The sequence below is a fragment of the Phascolarctos cinereus genome, unplaced genomic scaffold (genome assembly GCF_003287225.1).
Source record: "Phascolarctos cinereus isolate Bilbo 61053 unplaced genomic scaffold, phaCin_HiC Scaffold_4;HRSCAF=312, whole genome shotgun sequence".
NCBI lineage: Eukaryota > Metazoa > Chordata > Mammalia > Diprotodontia > Phascolarctidae > Phascolarctos > Phascolarctos cinereus.
In genome coordinates, this window is record NW_027555847.1 from 631,047,703 (window position 1) to 631,072,685 (window position 24,983).

The 24,983-nt window shown below is 37.2% G+C and overlaps 1 protein-coding gene across 7 annotated transcripts in view; it reads right to left on the reverse strand.

Annotated features, from left to right (window-relative positions):
- Window positions 1-24,983, reverse strand: part of ASAP1 (ArfGAP with SH3 domain, ankyrin repeat and PH domain 1) — a 606,833-nt gene that overhangs the window by 117,919 nt on the left and 463,931 nt on the right. For all 7 annotated transcript variants that reach the window (XM_078153734.1, XM_078153735.1, XM_020997892.2 and 4 more), the window contains 4 exons: window positions 22,256-22,385; window positions 20,917-21,002; window positions 14,109-14,184; window positions 13,044-13,130 (listed from right to left, as the gene is read on the reverse strand). In XM_078153734.1, the coding sequence (XP_078009860.1) occupies window positions 13,044-13,130; window positions 14,109-14,184; window positions 20,917-21,002; window positions 22,256-22,385 (379 nt within the window). The remainder of the gene's footprint in view (window positions 1-13,043; window positions 13,131-14,108; window positions 14,185-20,916; window positions 21,003-22,255; window positions 22,386-24,983) is intronic.

The window sequence follows — 24,983 nt, forward strand, 5'->3', positions numbered from 1 at the left end:
ATGTTAAGCCATTACATACCCATCAGCTCTACATTAAACATTGATACACTGACTGTTAGGCCTGGAAGAGACTATAGAGACTGTAGCATCCAGTTAAACCTACTCATTTTCCAGATAAAACTGAGAACCAGAGAGGGGAATTTGCCTGGCTCAAGTTTAGGGCATTGTGCTTGTGTGGAAAGATTAGTAGGCTAGGTGTAACAAGGCCTGGGTTCAAGAAGTGGTTCTGCCACCTGTCATGTGTCCTTGGGTAAGTCCCTGAACTCCTGTAACCTTGAGTTTTCATCTACAAAGAATAATCAATGTTCAATATCAACCACACTCACCCTACTCATTTCACAGAGTTGTTATAAGGAAAGCCATCTGTTAACTACAAATAGCTCTACAAAGGAAAGCAATTATGAGGGGCAGATCTCTCTCAATTATCTCCAAAATATTCTGCACATATCCTGTTTGTACAAAGCTGTCTACATGCTGTCTCCCCCATTAGACTGTGAGCTCACTGAAAGCAAGAACTATCTTTTGCCTTTCTTTGTTTCCTCAGCCCTTAGCACCATGCCTGGCAAGCAAAAGGTCCTTGCTTGTTGACTGACTGATTGACATGAGACCAGGTCTCCTGATTTTCAATATGGAGTTTTCCCCACTCTATCTCAGACATGTTCAATTTCACTATAAATTAAAAAGAAAATATATGGCAGTAATTCTATATTTTAGACTATTCAGGCTTGTTTGGCACTGCAAATACTAACTCTGTATAAGTGGTGAATGGAAAAGGGGCTGGTGAAACTTCTATGGGCCATTAAAAAATGTTATGACCTAACCCTAAAAATGTTTTTAAAACTTAGAAAATTTTACCTCTCCTCCCCAAAACAATACCCCATTACAAAAACTACATCTAGTGAAAGTGACTCAAAGTAAACATAAATTGAGTCAAGCATTCAGAATCTTTACCATAAAATCACGTTTCATAACTAATGATGCTATAAGAGATATTTAGAAATGATTCTCATTTTAAAAAGCTTTAAAAACAAAACCCCCCCAAAATATAAGAAAGTCCACAACAGAAGGGGAAAGACCAATTTTGATGGCCTCTTGACAGTGCTTTCTAGTTGAAAGCTGGCAACAAGTTTGAATATAATGGCAAAGCAGTATTATTTCAAAGGACAGAGTACAGCTCTGGGCTTGGAGTCAGTGGATGTGGATTCAAGTCATTATTCTGCTTGTTACTTATTACTTGTGTGACCTTGGGAAAATTAATTCCCCTTTGGAAGTTTCCGCTTCCTTGACTAGGAAATACAGGGAATTAGACTAGATGATTTCTAAGGTCTTTCCAAATTCTAACATTCTATCATTCTGTGGTTAAGTTTATTAAATGATTCTGTGAGAAGTCTACTAACATTACTCATAAAAGAGTTGGAATAGCTGATATCTAAGTTCCCTTCCAGCTCGAACATGCTATGATTCAATGATGTAAGAATTCCATATGCATAATTTACACATCTATAAATAAGTATAATTTTACATCGACATCTGGATTGATGTTATAACAGCATTCCCCCCCCCAACTGAATTAATACAAATATCCTTAGGGTAAATGCAAGAAACAGAATAACAATCTTTCATAAAATAACAGAGATTTGATGACAAAAATATCAACAGAAAAATAAAGGCTCACAAAAAGTATTGACTTACTCTCCTAGACTTCGATCGGGAAAGGCAGAAGCAACAGAGGAAAGAAAAAGCAAAGAATTTGAAAAGAGAATTAAATTTTTAAAAAATTCCCCAATGATTGTATGTAGCACCCTCTTATTGATGCATATTAAAAACACCTTTATAATAAACAGAACCAAAAATGTCAGTCACAACAAATTTTATTTTCTTATTCCTTAGAAATGCCACATTTTCCCCCCTACGGACTAAAAAAACAGCATTCAATAGATTTGTAGGACTTCATCCCCAACCCCCATTCCCCAACTTGAACCAAATTAGAATTTAAAAAAAAAAGCTTACCTAAGAAACATTCTGAAAATATTTCAGTCTTACTAAAGTGGTTCATGAACTTCTATGGAGGAAAGGTGAACTCTCCCCCCCCCAAAAAAAAAATCAAGCCCCTCAAAAGAAAAAGAAGCACAGGTTAAAGGTTTCTAAGAAAATTCAGTGATAGCTAAAACTAAAACCAGGAAAAGGCTCCTTTGCACCAGTTTCTTGTTTTGCTTTTTAAAAACAAACATAAGATATCTCCTCTTAACATCGGAAAGGTGGAGGTAGATGATGTAGGAAATAAAATTAATTACTAATTAACCACTGGTACACACAGCATGCAAGCTGGACATCTATTTAATGCCCAGATGGCTTCCTACCTCTGCATCCAATCTATCTATTCTCTAACAATACAAAGGAACCTTAATTGTGGCCCAAACAAAAAATACTTAAGAAGATGAAATGTCTCTCTTCGTGTATGTAACTATGCTTCAGAATAAAACAGAAATTATTTCTCTATTTAATATTGTGAATCAACCATATTACTACTCTGTTCTGCCAGTGTGGATGACAGCTGATAGAACCCTCTGAGTGAAAAGTGAACACAAGATGTTTAAGAGCAGTTAGCATGAATAATTCCTATAGAAGAATTTTCTATGCAGAAAATGTGTCCCCGATTCTCTCCAGCTGAACAGCTTTAGTAACATGGGGAATTCAAGAAGCCCATAAAGAAGCAATGAACTGAGCTGGCTGTTGTAATCAGTTATTGCCCTCCAGTTTTCATAGAGTTTTTATAGTTTGGGTTATGTATTCAACCTGGATATGTGGCAGTTTTTGTCAGTAAGAGATGTAAGAAGGCTGTAATAGGTAAAAGGAATCAGGGAGTCAGGAATTTCTATAAGAAAGATCCTCACTGGGGCAGCTAGGCGGCGCAGGGGATAGAGCACCAATCTGAAGTCAGGAGGACCTGAGTTCAAATCCAGCCTCAGACCAAACACTTGACACTTACTAGCTGTGTGACCCTGGGCAAGTCACTTAACCACAACTGCCTTTAAAAAAAAAAGATCCTCACCACCTGGGATCACTCTTAGTAAGACTAAGTGATAACTGGACTAAAGGATCTCCAAGTTTTTTCCAGCCCTAATATTCTATAAGAGACACAGATTCTTATTTACAGGAGCTGAAACTTACATATTCTGTTTCAAAAAATGTGGATATTTAAGAATTAGGCAGTAGCATTAAAGAAGGTACAATGACAAAGAAAACTAGCAATATATTTTAAATCTAAAAAATTCATATGAATTCTATTTAAATACATACATATATGTATATATGTATATACACATACATATGTTTGAATTCAGAACTAGATACCTTTGCCAATTTCATCCCACCCAAAGCAAGTAAATACATTAAATACATTTCTAAATACTCCTTAGTTATTAGTACCTTTTAAAACAGGATCGCTTTTCTCAGAAAACTATTTTCTCTTTTCACTAATAACACCCCCTTAACATATTCCCTGCATCTGAATAGTTTAAAATTGTATATCTATAACATCTGTGTGCTACTCCTCCCTTTTCTCCACACCCTGAACAGAGTCCTATGTGTTATAAATATATGCCCTCATTTCCTTCCCAAAACTTCAATGTTGTATCAAACTGGTTCTACTTTGTAGCAAAAAGACAACTCCAAGACCCATGGAATGGAGGCATTAGAAGGTAGAGTTTGGCTCAATCTAAGGAAAAAATTTCCTAATAATTAATCAGAGTTGTTCACAAATGGAATGGGTTCCATAATGGGATAGAGAGCTCCCCACTACCTGTCAAGTGGAGATTTTCAAGGAAAGTCCAAATGATTACTTGTTGGGATGTTATAGAAGGGACTTATGCTTCAAAATACAGACAAAATGACCTTGGGAGTCCCTTCCAAGTCCAGAGTTCTATTACAGACTATAAACCATAATATCCTACTTGTTCATCTTTAAGAAAGATCTTTCATGCATTTAGAATGTTAATGCTTTAAATAAAATGTTGATTTCTGAATATCAGACACTTAGAGACAATCATGTTCTTTGTATCATCAACTAACAGAAGCACTAATTTTAAATATACTTCTTACCATTTTCCCAAGGAGAAAGAAGTGACTAAAATATAAGCTTTGTTTTTTGGAACTTGTCAGTTAAGGGCAGGATGAAAGCAATAAATCCAAAGCCCCCTGCATGAACTGTCCTAAATTAACTACTAATGAGCTTTATAGCCTAGAAAAGCAATACCAATTTGTACATTTTGAAAAACGAAGGCCATTCAACCTATTCAGCGATCTGATACTTCTAAATGATGGTATATTGTTTTTGTTTTCAGGTTCTTAGAGAATTCTTAGCTCTCAATTTTTTTTTTTACTTAAAGGGTTGTGAAAAGTCATTCTCAATCCTTTTGCTAAGAAAAAAAATACTTTCAGTAAAGAGAAATGCAAATTTTAAAAACTGTCCTTCAATAAGAAAGCCTGAGGCAAAGGCAATGTTCACCTCTAGCTCAGACCTCAGAGATACTCAGTCATCTTTGCAACATCAGCCAAGGAGGCACGGCGTGGTGTCTACAAAGTGCCATTCTCTACAGAAGAGAACTGAATCACTAATCTTGGTTTCCATTTACTTTCTTATATTAGCAATGCTGTCCAACCATTAGCATTACTTTCTCAGTTGGAAAATTTAATGAACTAACAGATCAATTATTATGTCTATGATTTCCAGTCTTAAAATTGCACATGATTACAAATTAATAGGTTTGTTTAATGGAGAATAAGTGTTTCTCACCTCCCTCTGCTGAGCTCCATTTTTTCAAAGTACAGAACTTTCTGGCAGAGTTGAGAGTTTCTAACTTATGGTATGATGGGAGTGCTGTAACGGGCCACTCTGCAAACTTAAGTCTGCCTTTTCCATGAAATCCTTCCTGATTCCCCCACGTGTTGATTCCTCTCATTAGACAGTAGTTGTGCATTCCAAGCATACCTCTTATTCAACATCTGTACCCTAATTTGTGTTTTATTTATCTGTGCATGCTACCTTATTCCAACCAGACTGTAACCCTTTTGATAAAAGGGGCCATCCCCTATTTAAGTACCTTTCCTAGTTCCTAGGGTAGTGCATATACAAAGTAGGTATTTCGTAAATGCTGAATGAATGAATGAATGAACCAGTGAATCCTCATACTATACTCATTGCTAGCAATTAACAGCTAATCAATTCAAAAACTTTATTAGGCACTCAATATGTGCAAAAGCAGTAACTTCCATTTTAATAGGGGAGCTAATGAATATTGGAGATCTTTTGGAACAATGGCAAAAAAAAAATAGTCTTTGCCCTCACGGAACTCAGGTTCTGTTGGGTACATGTACATACATGAAAACTAACATAAGATTGTTCTAGTTGAGACATAGTGCCAGCAATTAAAGGGAAAATTGAGAGGAGAGAGCTCTGTCATCTTGTACCTGAGCTGAGACCTGAAGGAAGACATGGGTTTGAAAAGACTGATCTGAGGAGGGAGCATATTCAGTTTGTGGGATGAATTATTGTATACTAAATTTGACTTGGAACATGATTATTCAAAACAGCATTTTCAAACTCTTAAAATAGTTATGTACTAATTAGGCTTTTTTCCCCTCTTTTTAAAGTTTTAGTTTATTACTAATGCCTGAGATTATTAATTGAGCAGACCATCTGCCAAAAGATAATCAAAATTTGTTTGAATGTTTGAGCATGTAAAGTTTGGCTGACAAAAATCTGGGATTCCATTTTCTAACTATTCTGATTTCTCACTGAGGCCTTTTCTTTCTGAGTATTTTTAGTGACCAGGGATACAGAGAATTCAAGAAGGGATCAATTCAAGTAGTATAAATGTGAAACAATTCCATCTATAAAATGTGATTTACACAACTTCTCAATAAGCTATCTGTTGTGTCAAATAAGGCACATCTACATTTGTAAGCCATTTGCAATACACAGGTTACTTCCACATTCAACACTCTAGAATCAAGGGTTGGGAAACTATAAACCGTTTTTGTAAATCCTGCAAGCTGAGAATGGTTTTTACATTCTAACATAGCATAAAACTTTATTTAAAAAGGTAATAACCAGGGGCAGTTAGGTGGCACTAGCCCTGGAGTCAGGAAGATCTGAGTTCAAATCCAGCTCAGACATTTACTAGCTGTGCGACCCTGGGCAAGTCACGTAACCCTGATTGTGAACGCTGCCCCCCCTCATAAAGACCACTCTTAGCAATGGGCAGTACAAAAACAGGTGATGGGCCAAAGGGTCATAGTTTGCTGATCTTACTACAGTTATAGACAAAGGTCTTTATTCTCTTGTCATGCTACCATTTAAAAATCTGCAAAGTATCTAATTATGTATGTTCTTTATTAAGGTTTTAGTTTTAATCCCTTTCTGAAGTCTCTTTATGAAGGCTACTAGCAGTCATTCTAGTTTCTGAGATCTCATCAGCAAGTACTATATATTTATATATATAAAAGCTATCTATTACATAACACATAAAAATAGTTTGTATTTTACAATATATTATTATGTATAATCCATGATAATAAAGCATATAATATAATTATATATATATGTATATAAATTTTCATAAAGGTATTTCTTAATGTTGGAAGGGACCTGAGAAATCTAATATTTAAGGAGGAAACTGAGCCCCAGAAAGGTACTATGCTTAGTAGGTTGCCATCTTCTCTTTAAGATCTTTCAGATCTGATGCTTGAAGACAAGTAGAGTATTCAGCATTGTCTTTGCACTCTCTTCTAAGATAGGATGAAAAAATGTTATTGAATCACAGGGATACTTTAGTGCAACTCCCTCATTTCACAAATGTGGAAATCGAAGCTCAGAAAGGCATCATGATTTGCCTCCAGATTGTAGGGCTAGTGAGAAGAAGAGCCAGGGCCTGAACCCATGACTCTGTGTTTCTGTCTCTTCTCTATGTAAGCATATATGGTTCGGGCCTTGAAGGACCCTGTGGGACAACAATAAGGCCCCTTCCCAACCAACCACAAGACATGTGTACTTGAATTTATGACCAGTAAGGCTGTCTTCTACATGAGCCATTCTCAGTACCTTATGTCTTCCTCATTCCTCATTCATATAGTTTCCCATTTTCTTGTCTGCTCTTCCAAATCCCAACTATCCTTTAAGACGTAGCTCAAGCCTTGTTTCCTTTCATGCATTCTTCTGAAAATGCTCCAAACCACACTGATCTCCTTCCTTTATTTTGTTAGCACTTGTAATCTGAACTGCATAATTTTGTCTTGATTAGATATTCTCTTTTATGGTGCTTTGACTATTTCCTGTGTACAAGTCTTGCCTCCCAAATAAGATTTTAAAGTTTGTCAGGACAGGGGCTGGGCATTTTAAAAAAAATTTCTTTTTAACTCAAAAATTTTGTAGAGCTCAGAGATTTTTAACTGGGGGGGGGGAAGTCAAATAACTTTTTTCCCCTTAAATGATTTATTTATTTATTTTCACACAATTACACATAAGGACAAGTTTTGGTCTAAGAACTTAAAAAAATTTTTTTGATAACTGTTTTTCAAATAATTGGTTCATAATCCTCTTATTTTGTGCATTAAAAATATTATTCTAAGAAGGTGTCCACAGGCTTCACTAGACTGCTAAATAAGTCTATGATACAAAAAAAAGTTAAGAACACCTGGTAGAGACAGGGGCATCTTCCAGATGCTACTGTTTGTGGATGACATTATGTTGCTTCCATCACAAAACCCACACGTTATAAAGTCTCCTAAATGAGATCATAATCATTCTAACTATCCATAGAGGAAAAACCAAGTGGTCCCACTATCCACCTAGGAAAAACCACTTGGAAGAAGCCTGCTTATGATCCAGACACTAATATATATTATGGAAAATCTGTAAAGCTCATCCATAAATAGTTATCAAAGACAGACACTGTCTAGAATTGAACAGGAGATTGCCTTTGAGAAATTGAAAAGTTCCTTTAATGACCTCAGACTCTTCCCTGAAATAAAGGCTGATCTTTCAAATACCAGAATTATTTTATGGCTTCCAGGCACAAAACACGGAAAATGCTGAAGAACAGAAATGGATGATCACCTAAAGGACAATGAAGAGCTGCATGACGCATGTGATCAAGGTGCAACATATTAAAAACAAAGAATTACTGAGAAGGGATAGAAAGGATGTCATCAAAAAAAGTATGAGCAAAAAAGAACAGCCCTTATGTTCCACTAGCATCCTCTCAATGTCAAGAGAAATCAAGGTATGGCACCAGCACAATGGGCAGACTTCCTGTCACAAGTATAGGAGGACAAGGACAAGAACTGAACAGGATAATTAAGGAGAGATGGATTATAATTTGCATAGTTGGAGAGGATACTCATATCAGTGGGATCACAGATCTATTGGAGTATAAGTGGAGATGATCAGGGACTCATTAATCAATTTCAGGAGTTCCCCTATCAAATGTATAAATTAAAGGGTATGATTCATTATCTGAAGCCAAGCACAGGGAGATCTACTCATAGAATGTGACCATTCCTGCCCTTTTTTTTTTGGCTAGGCAATGGAGTTAATTGACTTGCCCAGGGTCACACTGCTAATAAGTGTTATGTGTCTGAGGCTGGATTTGAACTCAGGTCTTCCTGAATCCAGGGCTGGTGCTCTATCCACTGCGCTACCCTGGCTGCCCCCATTCCTGCCTTTTCCACACAGATTGGCCATATTTCAGAAAACTTGTGCTGCCTACTGATAGCTGGCTGAGAATCAGCTGCCTCTACCTACCACCCATAAAAATGAGCTGATCCATCTCTCTTACTCCCTTAAGGACTGCCTTTTCTCCTTGAACTTTCTTCCAGAATATATCTGAAGGTTGGAAAAGGGGATTTCTTCCTCCCCTCCAGCCTTCAACCCAAGTGCAACTTGTAGTAGAAGAGCATGGCAGAATCAGACATATGCATTCTCCCTTGACCTGAGAGGAGAATTCCACCTTTAAGTTCTGAGATTTCAGACACCAAACCTTCCAGAATGCAGAATGCTTCATGGAGAATGAGAAAGGCAACAAAGTTCCTGCATAGCATTCTATTTGGAGAGCAAAGTCAATTCAGATAGCTGAACACCAAAGCTTTTCAGATAGAGCAGGTTGGATGGAAAGGGGAATGTTTGTTTAGCAGCACTAAAGTATGTGTACATTCAAAGGGAAATCTAGACCAAATGGTTTTGAAGAGAATGTGTATGACCCTGTGGAGAGATTTTATGAGAATGTCAGTTTATTGCCCCAATGCAGCTCCACATTCTCTTGGGGTCGAGCTGATGGGCATTTTGAGTGCTTTACAGATTTTCTGTGTCTATTCACGAGCACCTGAGCATTTTCATGTTTTACTTTTCTTTGTGCGTGCAAAGGGGAATTAAAGCTGTCCCATATCTAACTAATATTCATTCTGAATGCCTATATAAGAGGGGGGGACCTCTTTCTTTATGCCCGAGGAAACTTGGGCATGAACTCTTACCTTGAGTATATACAGAAAATTTCCTGGAGCAAGTCTTTGCAGGACAGTGAACTAAAGAGCTATTAACCCTCACAGTTCAGACTCCTAGGATTACAACTCACCCTTGTGAATCCAGAGCCCTTTGAGAGGAGGAGGGATCTTGAGTCACAGATTATGGGCTTGTCTGAGTACTGTATCCCCATAATGTCTAACACAGTGCTAGGCATGTGAAAGACATTCAACAAGCCTTTGTTAATTTATTAATCTAATGGTACTTGTTATTAAAATGGCTAGCATTTTATGTCAATCTCCACAGGCCAACTTCGACTCTCTTACTTTTATAAATAATCATAACTATAATAGCTCCTTTGTCTACAGGAATTTAAGGTTTCAAAGTGCTTTCTTTACAGTGGAGGTAGGTAGCAGAGGAACTATTATTCTTGCCTTAGAAATAAGGAAAATGAGGACAGGGAGGTTAATTATCATTGTCAAGATCATAGATCAGTAAATATTGGCGCCGAGACTCAAATCTAGGTTCAGTGGGAATAATAATAGTAACAACAACAGCAGCAGCAGCTAGCTTTATATAGTGTTTTAAGGTTTTCAAAGTGCTTTATTATCTCCTTTGATCCTCACAACAACTCTGTAAGTAGCATCATTATCCTCATTTCATAGGGAGGAAACTGAGAACAAGAGAGGGTAAGTAACTTGCCCAGGGTCACAAAAGGAAGAATCTGAAGAAGGATTTGAACTTAGGTCTTTCTGACTCCAAGTCCAGGGCCTTATCCACTGGGCCACTAGCTGTCTTAGGATCTGGAGTCAGGAGATCTGGGTGGTTTATGGGCAAGTCACTTAATTCCCTTGGGCCTCAGTTTCCTAATTTGTAAAATGAACTCTAAAATCTCTTCTAGTTTCAAATCTATCACTCATCACTCATTTATTAAGTACCTACTATATTCTAGATATTGTGTACAGCTCTGGGCATAAAAAGAAAAGCAAAAGTCAGTCTGTGCTCTCAAGAAGCACACAGTCTAATGGAAGAGACAACACAAAAAGTATGTACCAGCAAATTATACTGGATAAACTGGAAATAATCAAGGAGGGAAGGCACTAGCATTAAGGAAAGGTTTCGTACAGAAGGTGAAATTTTAGGTGTGACTAGAAGCCAAGGAAGCCAGAAGGTGGTGATGAGGAAGGAGAACATTCCAGGCATGGGGGACAGCCAGAGAAAATGCTCAGTCAGGAGACTGAGAGTCTCGTATGAGGAATAGGAAGGAGGCCAGCGTCACTGGGTTACAGATTAAGTAGGGGAAGAGTAAGGTGTAATAAAACCTGAAAGGTAGAGGGATTGATACCATCTTATAAAAGCATTTCAACACCACCAGAGGTTTTGCATTTGATTCTCAAAGCAACAGGGAACCACTGGAATTTACTAAGCAGGGGATGGGGTGGGTGGATGATATGGTCAGATATGCTTTAGGAGATCATTCTGGCAGCTGAGTGGAGGACACAGTAGACTGGTAAAAGACCGGTGGCAAGGAGATCTACTAGCAGACTATTGTAATAGTTCAGGTAAAAGCAACAGGACTTGGTAACAGATTGGATATGTAGAGCGGAAAAAAAAGAGTCAAGGATGATACCTAGGTTGCAAACCTGTGTAACTGGGAGAATGATGATACCTTCAACAGTAACAGGAAGCTTGAAAGAAGAAGGGGCTTGGGGGAAGATAAAGTTCTAGACATGCTGATTTTAAGATGTCCATGGGACATCCAGTTGGAGATGTTCAGCAGAAAATTGGAGATGAAAGAATGAATGTCAGGAGATAGCTTAGGGCTGGATAAGTAGAATTGAGAATCATCAGCATAGACATCATTGAATTCATAGAAGCTGGTGATATCACAAAGTGAAATAGTAAAGAAGAAGAGGGCCCAATTCCCACAATCTTACGACTCTTAGTTTAAGACTCTTTTCCACTACAAATAAGGGCTTAAATGTATCAAGCAAAATATTCCTTATGGAAACAGTTGTGTAAATGGAAGAATCCTTTTGTTATGTGAGCACATAAGATGATTAGACAACCTAGTTTTGTTGTCTATATCAAGGGTCTAGCTGCCTTACATTTCTAACTTCTAAGTGTTATTAATTGTTCTGTGAAACGCTGAAGGTAAACTAAGTTGGTGATAGGATATATTCATTTTTTATCACGCTTCTGCAGTAAGCCAACAGCTCAGAAATTTTGGAGCAAAATCTGTGCTCTTTGCATCATTAAATATATATTCCCAGTTCTCAGTGAAGGGGAAGATATTTGTCATCTATTTAAGTTCCTGCAACTTCCCCATGTTCCTTATAAGAAGGCACAGAATAGACTAAATCATCATTGGGAGTGGGCATAAACATCTATTGGGAATCCTAGTTCTAACAGACCATGACATACAAAGGAATCTGAGTTAGAAAGGGCCTTGGAGGTCATCTAGTCCAGCACATATCTAAACAGAAATTCACCTTTTGACATTCTCAGACATCCATTCTCTGCCTCTTTTGCCTTTCACTGTGACATACAAAGGAAAGATGCCACTGAGTACATGTAGTGCTGCGATTCATAGGTAGGAAAACTGAGTAATTCTTCATTGCTCTTCATTGACTGTTAGCATTTGATCTTATTAAAAACTAACTATCTTTGACCAATTACATCGTGTAACTTAAAATCCAGTTCTACGTTGTGTCCATCTCCTTTATCAGCCCTGGGCAGCCATCTTGCAACGGCATGACCCTGACCACAAAGGGAACTAAGTGGAAGATAACTGGGCATAAATCCATCACGCTCCTATCACACTTCTGGAACACCTCAATGTATATACCCTATTCTGGGTGCAGCCAAAAACCAAAAGCCAAAAGCTTGTCTTATAGTTCATTCCAAATGATTGAATTCCATGAATAGAATAATGAGGGTCTCCAAGATATTTTTGTCCTAAAGAAGCTTTAGGATATTTACACCAGCTTTAAGTTTTCTTACTAAGTGGTTAAAAACCAAGAGTGTGCTCAACAATGTTTACGTCCAGGCCCTCTACAAAATTCAAAACTTTCTATACTTACAATTAGCTGAAGTAGGAAAAAGAAACACTATGTTTCCCCAGGGGGCTGTTTCCAGGCAACAAATGGGCACAAGGCCTTGTACTTGGAAGGCATAGGTAACCAACACCCAACATCTCTGACTGCTGTATAAATTGTACGTCCCAGTTTGAAGCTGTTCAAGAGGGAGGACAAAGTAGGGCGTGGGAAGAGCTAAAAAGAGGGGTATAACAATGGAGACTGTTGTAATAGTCCAAGGTTTTTTGGCTATATTGTTAATTCTCACGGTGATGTGGCCATTGCTGGTTTCTCAGAAACAGATTTTGGAGATAAACAAACCCTGGCTCTGTGTTTGTGTGTGGCTATCCATTTCTACCATGACCAAAATGAGATCTGAGAAAGTGTACCTCTCCAGTCCTCTCACTTACACATCATTAGCCCAAGTCATGAATACATATGTCACCTACCTCTTTCTGATCGAGTTGGAGAGAGGATTTTATCAAGTCTCGGAGTGCAGTAAGCTGTTTTTTTTCTTCATCCTGAGTCTGCTTTATCTGCAAAAGAAGAAATTGCTTTCATTATTTACCTCTACATTTCACAGGCCCAATTTAATTCAACCCAGTGTACCACTCATTAAACATGTACATTGGGCAGCACTAACTCCCTCATCAAAATCTGTAACACAATGCTACTTTTGAAAATGGCAAAGGCAAGCCCAAGACTTACGAATGTGCCAAATAGTATGTTTCAAAGTAACCTTAAATGGATAATGTGATATGTCTTTTCCCTAAAGAACTAATTTGGGCCACCAATTAGACTCTGAAGGGTCATTTTAGTTACAAATGGGAAAATAACACTGATAATTTGTTTTCTAGTACTAAAAATTTTTTAATGGAAACTTCATTACTCAACTAAACAGAAAAGTTACTTGAATTCTTATAGTACAGCTCCTCGATAGCTTTTTAAAAAGCATATTTTATTACCTACTATTCTGCATTGTATTAATGAATGATGGAAAAGAGCAATATTACATATACCCTTTCAGAGAGACAAGCTTCAGATTAAGTTTTAAGAAGCATATGCAAATGGAAGGTGTCATTATTAGAAATAATGGGGGGTACATTGTTCAACCATAAGCATTCATAGCCATGTTATTCATGGTTTCAACATCATGGGCACTACACCTAAAATTCAATTAATCTTTTTTGTTTTTCTTCAAAGACAGTCAAATGGCTTATACTGTTGACAGGAGAGCAGTAAGACTGCATTGCAACTAAATCAGGAATACAAATCAGTTCAGAACTCATTATTAGGCACACAAGAAAATTGGTATGTCTACTATCTGGCCACTGATGGCCTCACTAATTGAGTTGAGCTAAAACCCTATTTTCTCAAGGTGTATATTGACAAGTAGTTAAACTGTGAAGTTCTTGTCATTTATTTTATATGTCTTTTTGCTACTGAATCCAATTGACTGGTAGTGTTTATCCATGTAAGCATGTTAAAAACCATTTGCTTCACAAATAACTTACGTTATATAAATCTGCAGCCAGCTTTTCAATGTACTGTTTCAATTTATCAGCTGTTTTCAAGCCATCCTGAAAAAAGCTACAATGGAAAACACCTATGATTTATCAACAATATTAAAAAAATAAAAACAACCAAAATGACCCCACTGGGAAACTGTAAAATACATTTATAAACATTTCACAGGTGAAGACACTGAGGCCCAGCAAAGTTAAGTGCCTTGTTTTAGGGTTACACAGGAAATTAGGGGAAGAGGTACTATTTTAACTAAGGTAGCCTGACAGGCCAACATGTTTTCTAGTATATCTGAGAGTATCATGAAGATCATTTGCCAAATTAAAAACACATACATACAACAAAACTGAAGCAATGGCCCTCCAACGAATCAGCTGTTACCTCAATTTGAAAATCTAATTTATAAGCTGGTGGCTTTGATTAAATTAGATATTGATTCCAAGGCAATCTAAGTTACTTAAATGTGCCCTGTGAAACTCCAGGCAATCTCCAATCATATGCCCTATATTCCCTTGTATTTAAAAACCATAATGGTGGTTTGGAGAATAACTAATTACCTTCCTTTGTTCAAATATTGCACAATGCCCTTTGAAAGTGTGGGATTTCTATGCTTCAATTTACAGGGGCTAGCAGAACATTTCTGGGAGAATCGAAAAGGTTTTCCTACAAGTTTATGGACAAGAGAGTTCTATGCTCCAATTGTTGTGAAGAGTTAAGCCTTGTTATTCTACTAGCAGGCCCCGATAAAAACCAATCAACCTGGAACTTGGGGGTTAGATGAGGGTTGTCTATTTCAAGAGGAAGCAGGTATAATTATTTTCTTTTGGAGTAAAATACTTTTGTTGACACTGCTCTCTCATATCTTTGAGTCCTATAGTGGCAAACAAATTTCTTCACAAAAGCATTAAAGTTGTTTGTTTTTTACATTATTAGATCTTCGCAGAATCTCAGAGTCACAAGGGAAATTAGAATCTACCTATTTCAACCCATACCTGAACATATCTTTTTTTCTGCATGTAGATGACAAGTCGTCATTCTCATAGCCTCTTATTTAAGTCCAGAGGCTGCAAATTCAACTTAGAGAAAATTCTAATTATTAATAGACTCCCCCTTCTCTCATATCAAGCCTAAATTTGCCTTGCAATTTGTATTTGCTGTTTCTAGTTCCGCCCTTTGGGACAAGCAGAATAAACTGAATTCCTTATCCACATGCAGCATCTCAAATACTTGAAGGCAACTATTAGACCTCCCCTGTGTCTTTCCTTTTCTAGGCTAAACATCCCCAATTCCTTCAGCATATCCTCTTAGGACATGTCCTCAAGGACCTTCATTTCTGACGACAGCCCACATGGATGCCTGCACTCTTAAAGAGATAAAGTGGTGGAAAGACATATTTCAGCTCTTTGCTTAAGGAAAAACTGCCTAACAATTATAAATGAGTTCAAATACTGCTTCAGATGCTTCTAGCAAGTGACTCTGGGAAAGTAATTTAACCTTTCAACATCAGTTTTCTATTTATAAAATAGAGATAATTCTAATACCTAATAATTAACACATCATCATCATCATCACAACAACAATAATGATAATAATAGGATTATTGTGAGGATCAAATGAGAAAAATGTAAAGAGCTTTACAAATCTTAAAACACCATATAAACATTAGTTATTATTATTTCCTCTCATTGTAGTCTTTAAGAGGAAACTAGACAGATAACAGCTTATCAGGAAATTTCTCTTCAGGTTCAGGTTGGACGAGGTGGACCCTGAGGTGTAGCCCACAAGCATTTATTGGTTCTTGTCAATTCACAAGGATTCCGTGATGCTTTGATTCACTTTGACTTTAATAAGTTATCTTTGGTTCTGATTTTTCTTCTGTTAATTTTGTCCCTTTGGAAAATATTAGGTTTTTTTTTTAAGGGGGTGGTAGGCTATAAACCTATGCTTTTACACATCTCTAACAAACTTTACTCAATGCCCTGAAGGATTCAGATCTCGGAAGAAAACCTCCAAATCCAAGAAAACTGAAAAGAGACCATGCCAGAAAGCTGCAGTGCAGAGAACTGAGTAACTCATTTATTGCTAGGGATATGAATGCAATAAAATGTGTTTCTAAGAAAACAGAAACCAATGAAAGTTTTCTTCAAAAAAATTCCATTTGTAAACTAAAACCAAAATAAACCTTTAAAGGTCCAAGATACCAAATCTCAGAACACTTCAGAACCATTTCCCAGAACAGAAAGCACTGGGGCAAAGGTTAACTGGGGCTTTTGGATAACAGTTAGAAGCTTCTTCTACTGATGTAAATTAGTAACAGATTTTTTCCTGCTATATCAATCATATTTGATTGCTTTAGAAAACTGTTAAACGTTCATAATTTTTTCAAGAGAAGTACATTCTTTCCAGGTTATTTTGTGTCATTAACATACTATAAGTATTAATATTTTATTATGTTATTAGCATATTCTTTTGTGTTATTTAAATGGGGTACTGAGCTGATAAGCACGATATATTAAAAATAACCACAGCTGGTTGGTTGCTTTTGGGTATGACTGAATTTTACTCAGCAGCTCTTCGGTGGACTGATAAAAGCTAAGGATGAAAATCACATAATATGAGAGAGTATGCATGAGTTCTGATGTATGTGAGAGTGCCCACAATGGAGAGGGTGCTTAGAAAGTATGAAAACATGGAAATTATGTAAGTTAATATGATTAAAAGTCCCTTGGATTGGTACTACTACTAATCATGGTATAGTAGAATAGATTATTAGACTGGGAATCTGACATATAATATTAATACATAATATGATAATATACAATCAATAACATTATAAAAATGTACACTTGCATGTACATGTGCATGTATATGTGTAAACACACACACACACACACACACACACACACACACATACTCTACATAGTTAGGGTAGCTGGGTTCTAATTTTGGCTGGGTGACTTTAGATGAGTTGTTTATCCTCTCTGGATCTATTTATTAACAGAGAAATTCTTCCACCAAATCAGCACCTCCACTTTGGTGCCAGAAGCACTAAGATGTTAAGTGAACTAGTATGTATATGGGCTAGGACTAGAATCCACGTCTTCCTAAGTTCAAGCCAATCCTCAATCCACCATGCCAGCAGTTCTCAAATATAAGCCAACTCTTTCCAGTGTGGGCATTTAGAAATTGGCAAATGCTGCAATCAATGATTTATTTATTATTTTGTTGATTGTCCAGACTTAGAAAAGTGATGGAGAAAATGTTAATAATTCAAATTAAGCCTACAAAGGTATTGTGAACATATCCCCTCCCCTCCAAGAACTAGGTTTAAACCATTTATCACAACACTCTTTTCCCACCCTTTTTGGTGAGGTAATCAGGGTTAAGTGACTTGCCCAGGGTCACACAGCTAGTAAATGCCAAGTGTCTGAAGCCAGATTTGAACTCAGGTTCTACAGACTCGAAGCCCAGAGTTCTATCCACTGTGCCACCTAACTGCCCCTCATCAATATACTCTTGATTACATCTACAGGTATTTACTTTATTAGAAATGAAAACTGACACAATACTCACTAACTGCATGACTCTGGGCAAGTCACTTAACCCCAACTGCCTCACCAAAAAAAAAAGAAAGAAAGGAATGAAAACTGGTAAATTTTAAAAATATTTAAGTAAAAACAAAAAAGTAAAAACAAACCCATTATGTGTTAATATAAATAACATTTTATGAAAAATTAACTAGATTTTCCAAAACAAAAAAAAATTAATGAGAAGCTTTACACATTTTTGCAAACCTCTTTAATATATGATTGAATAAAAGACAGCTGGATTTTTATATTTGCTTTTGCATTCAATTTTAATGATATGTTGTTTATAGTTTAAAGTACATGAAGGAAATCTAGCCCCATACAAATATGTAGTTAGGAGGAGTATTTTAATAGCAAATAATTTTTTGTATTATTGTAAAAATAATTTTGACCTCATGAGCTCCCTGAAAAGATGTTGGGGCCATCCCTCCCCTCCCCCACCCCCGGATCTGCAGCCTATACTTTGAGAGCTGCTATACTAGGCGATGCTACCTCTTTCCCTTAAAGTAACATTAATATGATTAACCAATTGCTTTTCTTGAAGAGAAAGTTAAAGTGCTATCATTATCTACCCACTCTCATTAGAGAAAACTACTAGTTGATTCATCAGTCTTCCAAAACATTATACCACTCTGTTTTTATTGCCACTCAAAGAGAAGAGAAAATGGAATTAACCATAATTTATTTATTTCAAAGGATCATTGATGTAGAGCTGGAAGTCTTGAGGGCCTTCTAGTCCAACCCCCTTATTTTACAGATAAAGAAATTCAAGAGATTAAGTGACTTAACCCAGTGTCACACAGGAAATAAATCATAAAGGCAGGATAAGACCCTAGATCCTCTAATTCCAAAGCCAGGACTCTTTGCACTATCAAGTTACCTTTCAATACAATTACAATACAGAATAGTGCAATAATAGCCTATGTTTCCATGGTGTTTTGAGGTTTACAAAATACTTTCCTCACAATACTTCTGTAATACAGATAGTGCAAATATTATTATCCCCATTTTATAGATGAGGAAATTGAGGCTCAAAAAATGATCTGCCCAGGTCCACACAGCTACTAAGTGCTGAAGCAGGAATTAGAAAACATATCTCTCAACTCTAAGTCTTGTACTTTTCCCACTAAACCACACTAGATATAAAGGTTATTAATGAACAAAAGAAGTTACTTGAGAGGTTCTATTGCCATTTTCTAGAGGTAGTCAACACTAAGTGGTTCTTTCTCCTATAATTTTCTATTAGGTTTTCTGGGATATGATAGGGGTAGATGTGATTGTGTTTCAGGGGTAGCTGGGGGTGTAATGGATAGAGTGCTGGACTCATCTTCCTAAGTTCACATCCCTCAAGACACTTCTTAGCTGTGTGACCCTGGGCAAGTCACTTAACCCTGTTTGCCTCAGTTTTCTCATCTGTAAAATGAGCTGTAGAAGGAAAATGGCAAACCATTACAGTATCTTTGCCAAGAAAACCTCAAATGGGATCACCACCAAGATAGACGCAACTGAAAATGGCTGAACAACAAGATGGTGTTTCAATATCTTTCCAGCTCTGTGATGCCCTCTTTAGTAAATTTTCTTCTTCCATAAATGATCGCTGTTTGGTGTAGGATTACTAAGAATTGGCAAGATATTTATTCTTATGAAAACTTTGCCAAAGGGATGATCCTACAGACCAAGACACTGGGAAAGATTAGGATCACAGATTTCGATCTGGAAGGGATCTTAGAGGTTTTCTAGTCCAACTCTTCATTTGACATAAAGGGAACCTGAAGCCTGGAGGGGAGAAGTGATTTAAATGCCCCTGGTCACACCACTAGTGAGCAACAGAGAAAGGATTATGCTCTCTGGCTCCAAATCTAGTACTTTTCCCACTGTCTTCCTAGGTCCCAAGTCTCTGGATTCTATAGCCCTTGCCCTAAAATAAGAAATCTTTAGAAGGAAAAACGAACAATTAGATAGAAACCTAACTGCCAAAACATTCTTCTTTACCTCTGCCCCTAAGAACATCTCGTCTACCTTAAGAGCAACCTTCTATATGGAGCTTTTCCTGATTTCTCCATAGCGCCTAGGGCCTCCCTTCCCCAAATTACCTTTTATTTACTCTGTGTATATGCTACCTACTTGTATTTATACATTGTCTCTCCTGTTCCACTGTAAGCTTTTTGCAAAATGGGACTGATCAATTTCTGTCACTGAATCCCCAGTATTTAGTACAGTGCTTGGCAAACAGCAGATGCTTAATCAAGGCTTGATTAATTTTTAAAATAGTAAATGTATAATTTTCTGTAATATAGAAATGTGTGTATATATGCACACACAAAGTTAAAAAGAACTCAGAAAAATGGTGCTATTTGGAAGAGTAAACAAACAATTGGATATTGGTACTTTCACAACTATGGAAGATAACACAGTTGGGTCATTCCCACATGCCCTTTCCCTAACCCCACTCACTATACCCCTAAGGGATCAGCTTCTTTGTTAATCCTACTCTTCCATGGAATCCTCTACCCCTTCCTGTCTGCTTTGCGACACTGAGCGCCACCCTCATCTATCTCCAAGTGGCAAATGGGGGCCCAAGCCCTGGGTCAAAGAACAAACTCTTCAAGGGAGTGGCCTCCTAGGGAATCTCCAATTCACCCCTACCTCTCAGTCCCCAGGAATTGGAGACAAAAAGAAGAAAGGGAAGTCAATGACTCTGATGGTAAGATTCTGATCTCCAAAGGGACTTCCGTCAGAGAGGCAAGCAGTGCCTGACAATAAGCAAGGGAGGACTCTGCTTCCTTAACCTTGTAACACCAGCAACAGGGACATCTAGCATAGGGGCCCCTACTGCACACCTTGGGCCAATGGGGAAGTTGTTACTGCTTTGATTGCTGCAGAGGAGGTCAGAGTAAAGAAGAGGAAAAGTAAGACCTACAGGCAGACCAATATGGTAGGTAGAATCTGCAACTGAGTTATAAAGGAAATTTTCAGAAAACCAATATACCTTATAGGATCACAGGGTTTCAAGCTTTAATTGTCAGAAAGCTCTTTACAGGAACCCCAAATCTTACTCTGTTCTACTTACTGGCTCTAGTTTTCTCCAATAGGATCAAGCAAAATAAAAAAATATCTCTGTGATGACCACAAAGAAGACTGAAGGCAAAAATCAAGGAAAAAACTTGGGTTCAATTAGAATACCACAAAAAGATGAGAGCATTCTACTTACTTGCACTGTGCATGATAATACTTTATAAGATTCTGGAGTAGGTCAACACCCTTTTTTGTCTTGATTTCATTAACTTTAATGAGATACTGTGGAAATAAAACAGAACTTGATGTTGGTAATTACAGGCTACGTCTTCATTTGCCTTCAGATAGTAGAGCACCAGCTTTTACTCCATACAACATGAGGCACTGCTAACCAGTAGATCCTCACAGTTGTTCAGTTCCATTTAAGGAATGCTGATCTGGCGTAGCAATGAATCAAGTGTATACCAAGCAAACTGACCGATGAAGTTGTTAGCATTTTTAAAATACTAAAATTAGTTCATTTGACAAGTTGAAGTCAAACACAGCAAAAACATTCCAGAATAATCAGAAATCCATTTTTCCCTCGCAAATAACACAATAGGGCATGCTTTGTCCTTTCTTATGTTATTAACTCAGATATTTTTAAAATAGATATTTTACTTATCTGCACAAACTGGGCACAGGGTTAAAAAACAACAACATGCCAACAAATGACTGGAAATATTTTAGAAAACACATAACCAGTAAAATCCAGCATCACACACACACACACACACACACACACACACACACACACACACACCCCCATCCCGGACTGTTCCCACAATCATCCAGTAGCTTAACAAGTAGCATTCAGGTTCTCACCCAATTAACTCCTCTTTTTGCTTTTATTTTTAAGCATTCTAAAGATATCCTGACCGACTTCAACCTGAAGACTGAGAAAAAGAATTCTGTGACATTCCTTCTTTGACCTCTGTGCCTGATTTCAACAGAACTCCAGAGGATGCTGACTCACAGGATTTGGAGTTAAAAGGACCCTTACGGATCATTTAGTCTAACCTGCTCATTTCACAAATAAGGAAACTTAGACCCAGGGGCCACATGACTTGCCTAAAGTCATACAGGGAGCTATCAGCTAAGCTCAGATATGAGCCCAACACACTGTATAACTATTCCACACGAATTTTCTAATTGTTTGTGGTTGGCAGTCAGCGTCATGCCCTAACTATAGGAATCATAATCCCAGCTTTAGTATTTATTATCTGTGTGACCCTAGGTGAATTACCTCCCTTCTTGAGGCCTCAGTTTCTTTATCAGTAAAATGACATGGTTGGACTAGACTACTTTCAAAATCCCTATAAGCTCTAACTGGAAAAAAAAAAAGAGAGTCAAATATTCACAATATAATCCTTTCATCTAGTAATTGAACATACCCTGAATTTTTTTAACCAAATAATAACCTGCTGATTAGAAGCAAGGAAAAAGATACCAATTAAAATTCTAGGCAAATCATTTTTTAGAAAATCTTTTCTTACTTCACACATCTGGAGCTGAAATAGGCGCCTTTCTTTCTCCATTTCTTCTGCTATTTCTGCTCCTGTTATCTCTGTGCGGATCATCCCATGCTGTTTTGCATGTTCTCTTTTTTCTTTTTCAATTTTTGTACTGTAATTAAATTATAGTAGATGAGACCACAGGCTTTAAAAGAACATCACTAATACCTTTCACTTAAAAAAACACTGAATGTAATTTCACAAGAGCTGAGCTGAGCCGAGCCAACTCAACATTCATCGTCCATCTCAACTCAACTCAGTAGACGATTATTAATCACCTCCTATGTGCAAAGTACTAAATTTTATGGGAGACAGAAAGACTAATGAATATTCCTGATGAATTTACAACCCAGTTGTGAAGATAAGACATGTATTCGGATTGCTGTCACACAAAAACTGAAATAAAGAGGCAGCATGATTCAGTGGAAAAAATAATGGCCGATGAATAAAATAAACCCAGTCAAAGGACCTGGGTTTGATTCCTGCCTCTGCCATCAATAGAAAGGCTGAATGATCTGCAAGGTTCTTCCAATTCTAACTTCCTCATAATCACAACAATTCTGTATGGAAAGGGCTCTTAAAAACACTATAAAAACGTGACAGTTAAAAAACACAATAACAATAAAACACTCTACTGATCAACTTATCCAATGTCAACTTCTCCATGAAACTTCCTCTGATCTTCCCTGAAGAGCTGTCTACTGTGTGGCTCTATTAATAGGTGTTTTTTTTTTTCTTTTCCTCTGTATTTATCTTATGGGGTTATTAATTTAGAGCTGAATTTAACAGTATTTTATGTCATGTCAGGTGGATAAATGAGACTTTGTAGGACCAAAAAGTTAAGCTGTTCCCAAAGGGGAAAGATTCCATATCAAATTTTCTCATATTTTGGGTGCTCTTCCCCTTCTAACTCTACTTACTATTAAGATCCAGTTTAGTTCTGTATTGTTTATCAAATAATCAATCAACAAATGTATAGAAAGCACTTACTATGAGCCAAGACCTCTACAATCTAATGTTTAAATAAGAAAAAGCTCTTGAATTATATTTTAGTCGTAAATATGTACAATTGGGGGCAGCTATGTGGCTCAGTGGATGGATCACTGGGCCTGGAGAAAGGAAGATATAAGTTCAAATCTTGCCTTAGACCCTTATTAGCTGTGTGACCCTAGACAATATACTTAACTCTGGTTTGCCTCAGTTTCCTCAACTGTAAAGTGGGAATAGTAATAGCCTTTTTCTCCCAAGGTTGTTGTAAGAATCAAATAATATAATATTTTTAAAGCACTTAACATAGTGCCTGGCACAGAGTGGGCACCATATAAATGTTAGCTATTACTGTTGTTGCTATTTCAAGATATTGATGTTGATATTATGTCAACATGTAAGGTTTGTAAAAACACTTTACACTCATGATTTTATTTAGTCCATTGAGGCAAGTACTACAGATATTATTATCAGCATTTTACAGATGAGAAAACTGAGGTTCATAGAGATTAAATGACTTATCCAGATAAGCACAGCCAAGAAGTGTGGCGGGTAAGACTCAAACCCAGATCTTCCTGATTTCATGTAAAACTGGTCAAGTTGCTTAATATTTTTGACTTCTCACATTCTACATTTGTAAAATAAGTATAAGAATATTTGTATCTCTCACCTCATCGAGTTAAGAAAAGCACTTAGTAAATCTGAAAACACAGGAGAAATCTGAATTGCTATTTTTCCTGGCCCTGTTACTGTGTGACTTTGTGTGAATCAAGTTCTGAGTACCAGTTTTCTCCCCTTTTAAATGTTGGACTACATTTTCTTTAGAAGTCATAATTGTTCCTGGGATTGTTATACAAAAATGCCTCATACACATATCTCCTTAACTGGGATTATCCTTATGAATGGAGAGATCTTAGAGATCATCTAGCCCTATTTCCTTCCCTCATCTCCTCTATCTGACATCTGAGTATAATGAAGCCCAGAGAGGTAAAATAATTTCACCAAGGTTGTACAGGTAGTAAAAGGGGCAACTAGTAAAAGGCAGTATAAGAGAGCAGCTAGATGGTGCAGTGGATAGAGCACCAGGCCTGGAGTCAGGAAGACTTGAGTTCAAATCTGACCTCTGACACTAGCTATGTGACCCTGGGCAAGTCACTTAACCCTGACTGCCTCCGTTTTCTCATCCATAAAATGAACCTGAGAAGGGAATGGCAAATAACTCTAGTATCTTTGCCAAGAAAACCCCAAATGGGGTGATGAGTTGGACATGCTAAAAACAACTAAAAAAGTGGCAGTGTCAGGATGTGAACTCAGATTCTCTGACTCCATTGCAACAGACTAGCTCTTGGAACAACAGCAACACTAATACAAAAATAATAAATCATCCTAGGGCCTTATTCCATTGGTATGAATTCCACTGGCAGGAATGAAAGGAGACTATTACCTGGGTATATGGTGTACACTTTCACTTGTGTAATTGGGTAAGATCCATACTATTGCTCTGAGGCAATACCTAACCAGACAAGAACCATTCACTCACCCAATCAGAAATAATCTTACATTGAGACAACATGTTTAATATTTATATTCTTGAACAGGCTTTCATGTGCTTTCTCATATTCCTCAAAACAACCACATGGGGTGGAAAGATAACATGAGACCCCATTTTGAAAAAGAAGAAACTGCACCACAAAAATAGAACAGGAGGACCTCTTCGAAGGGT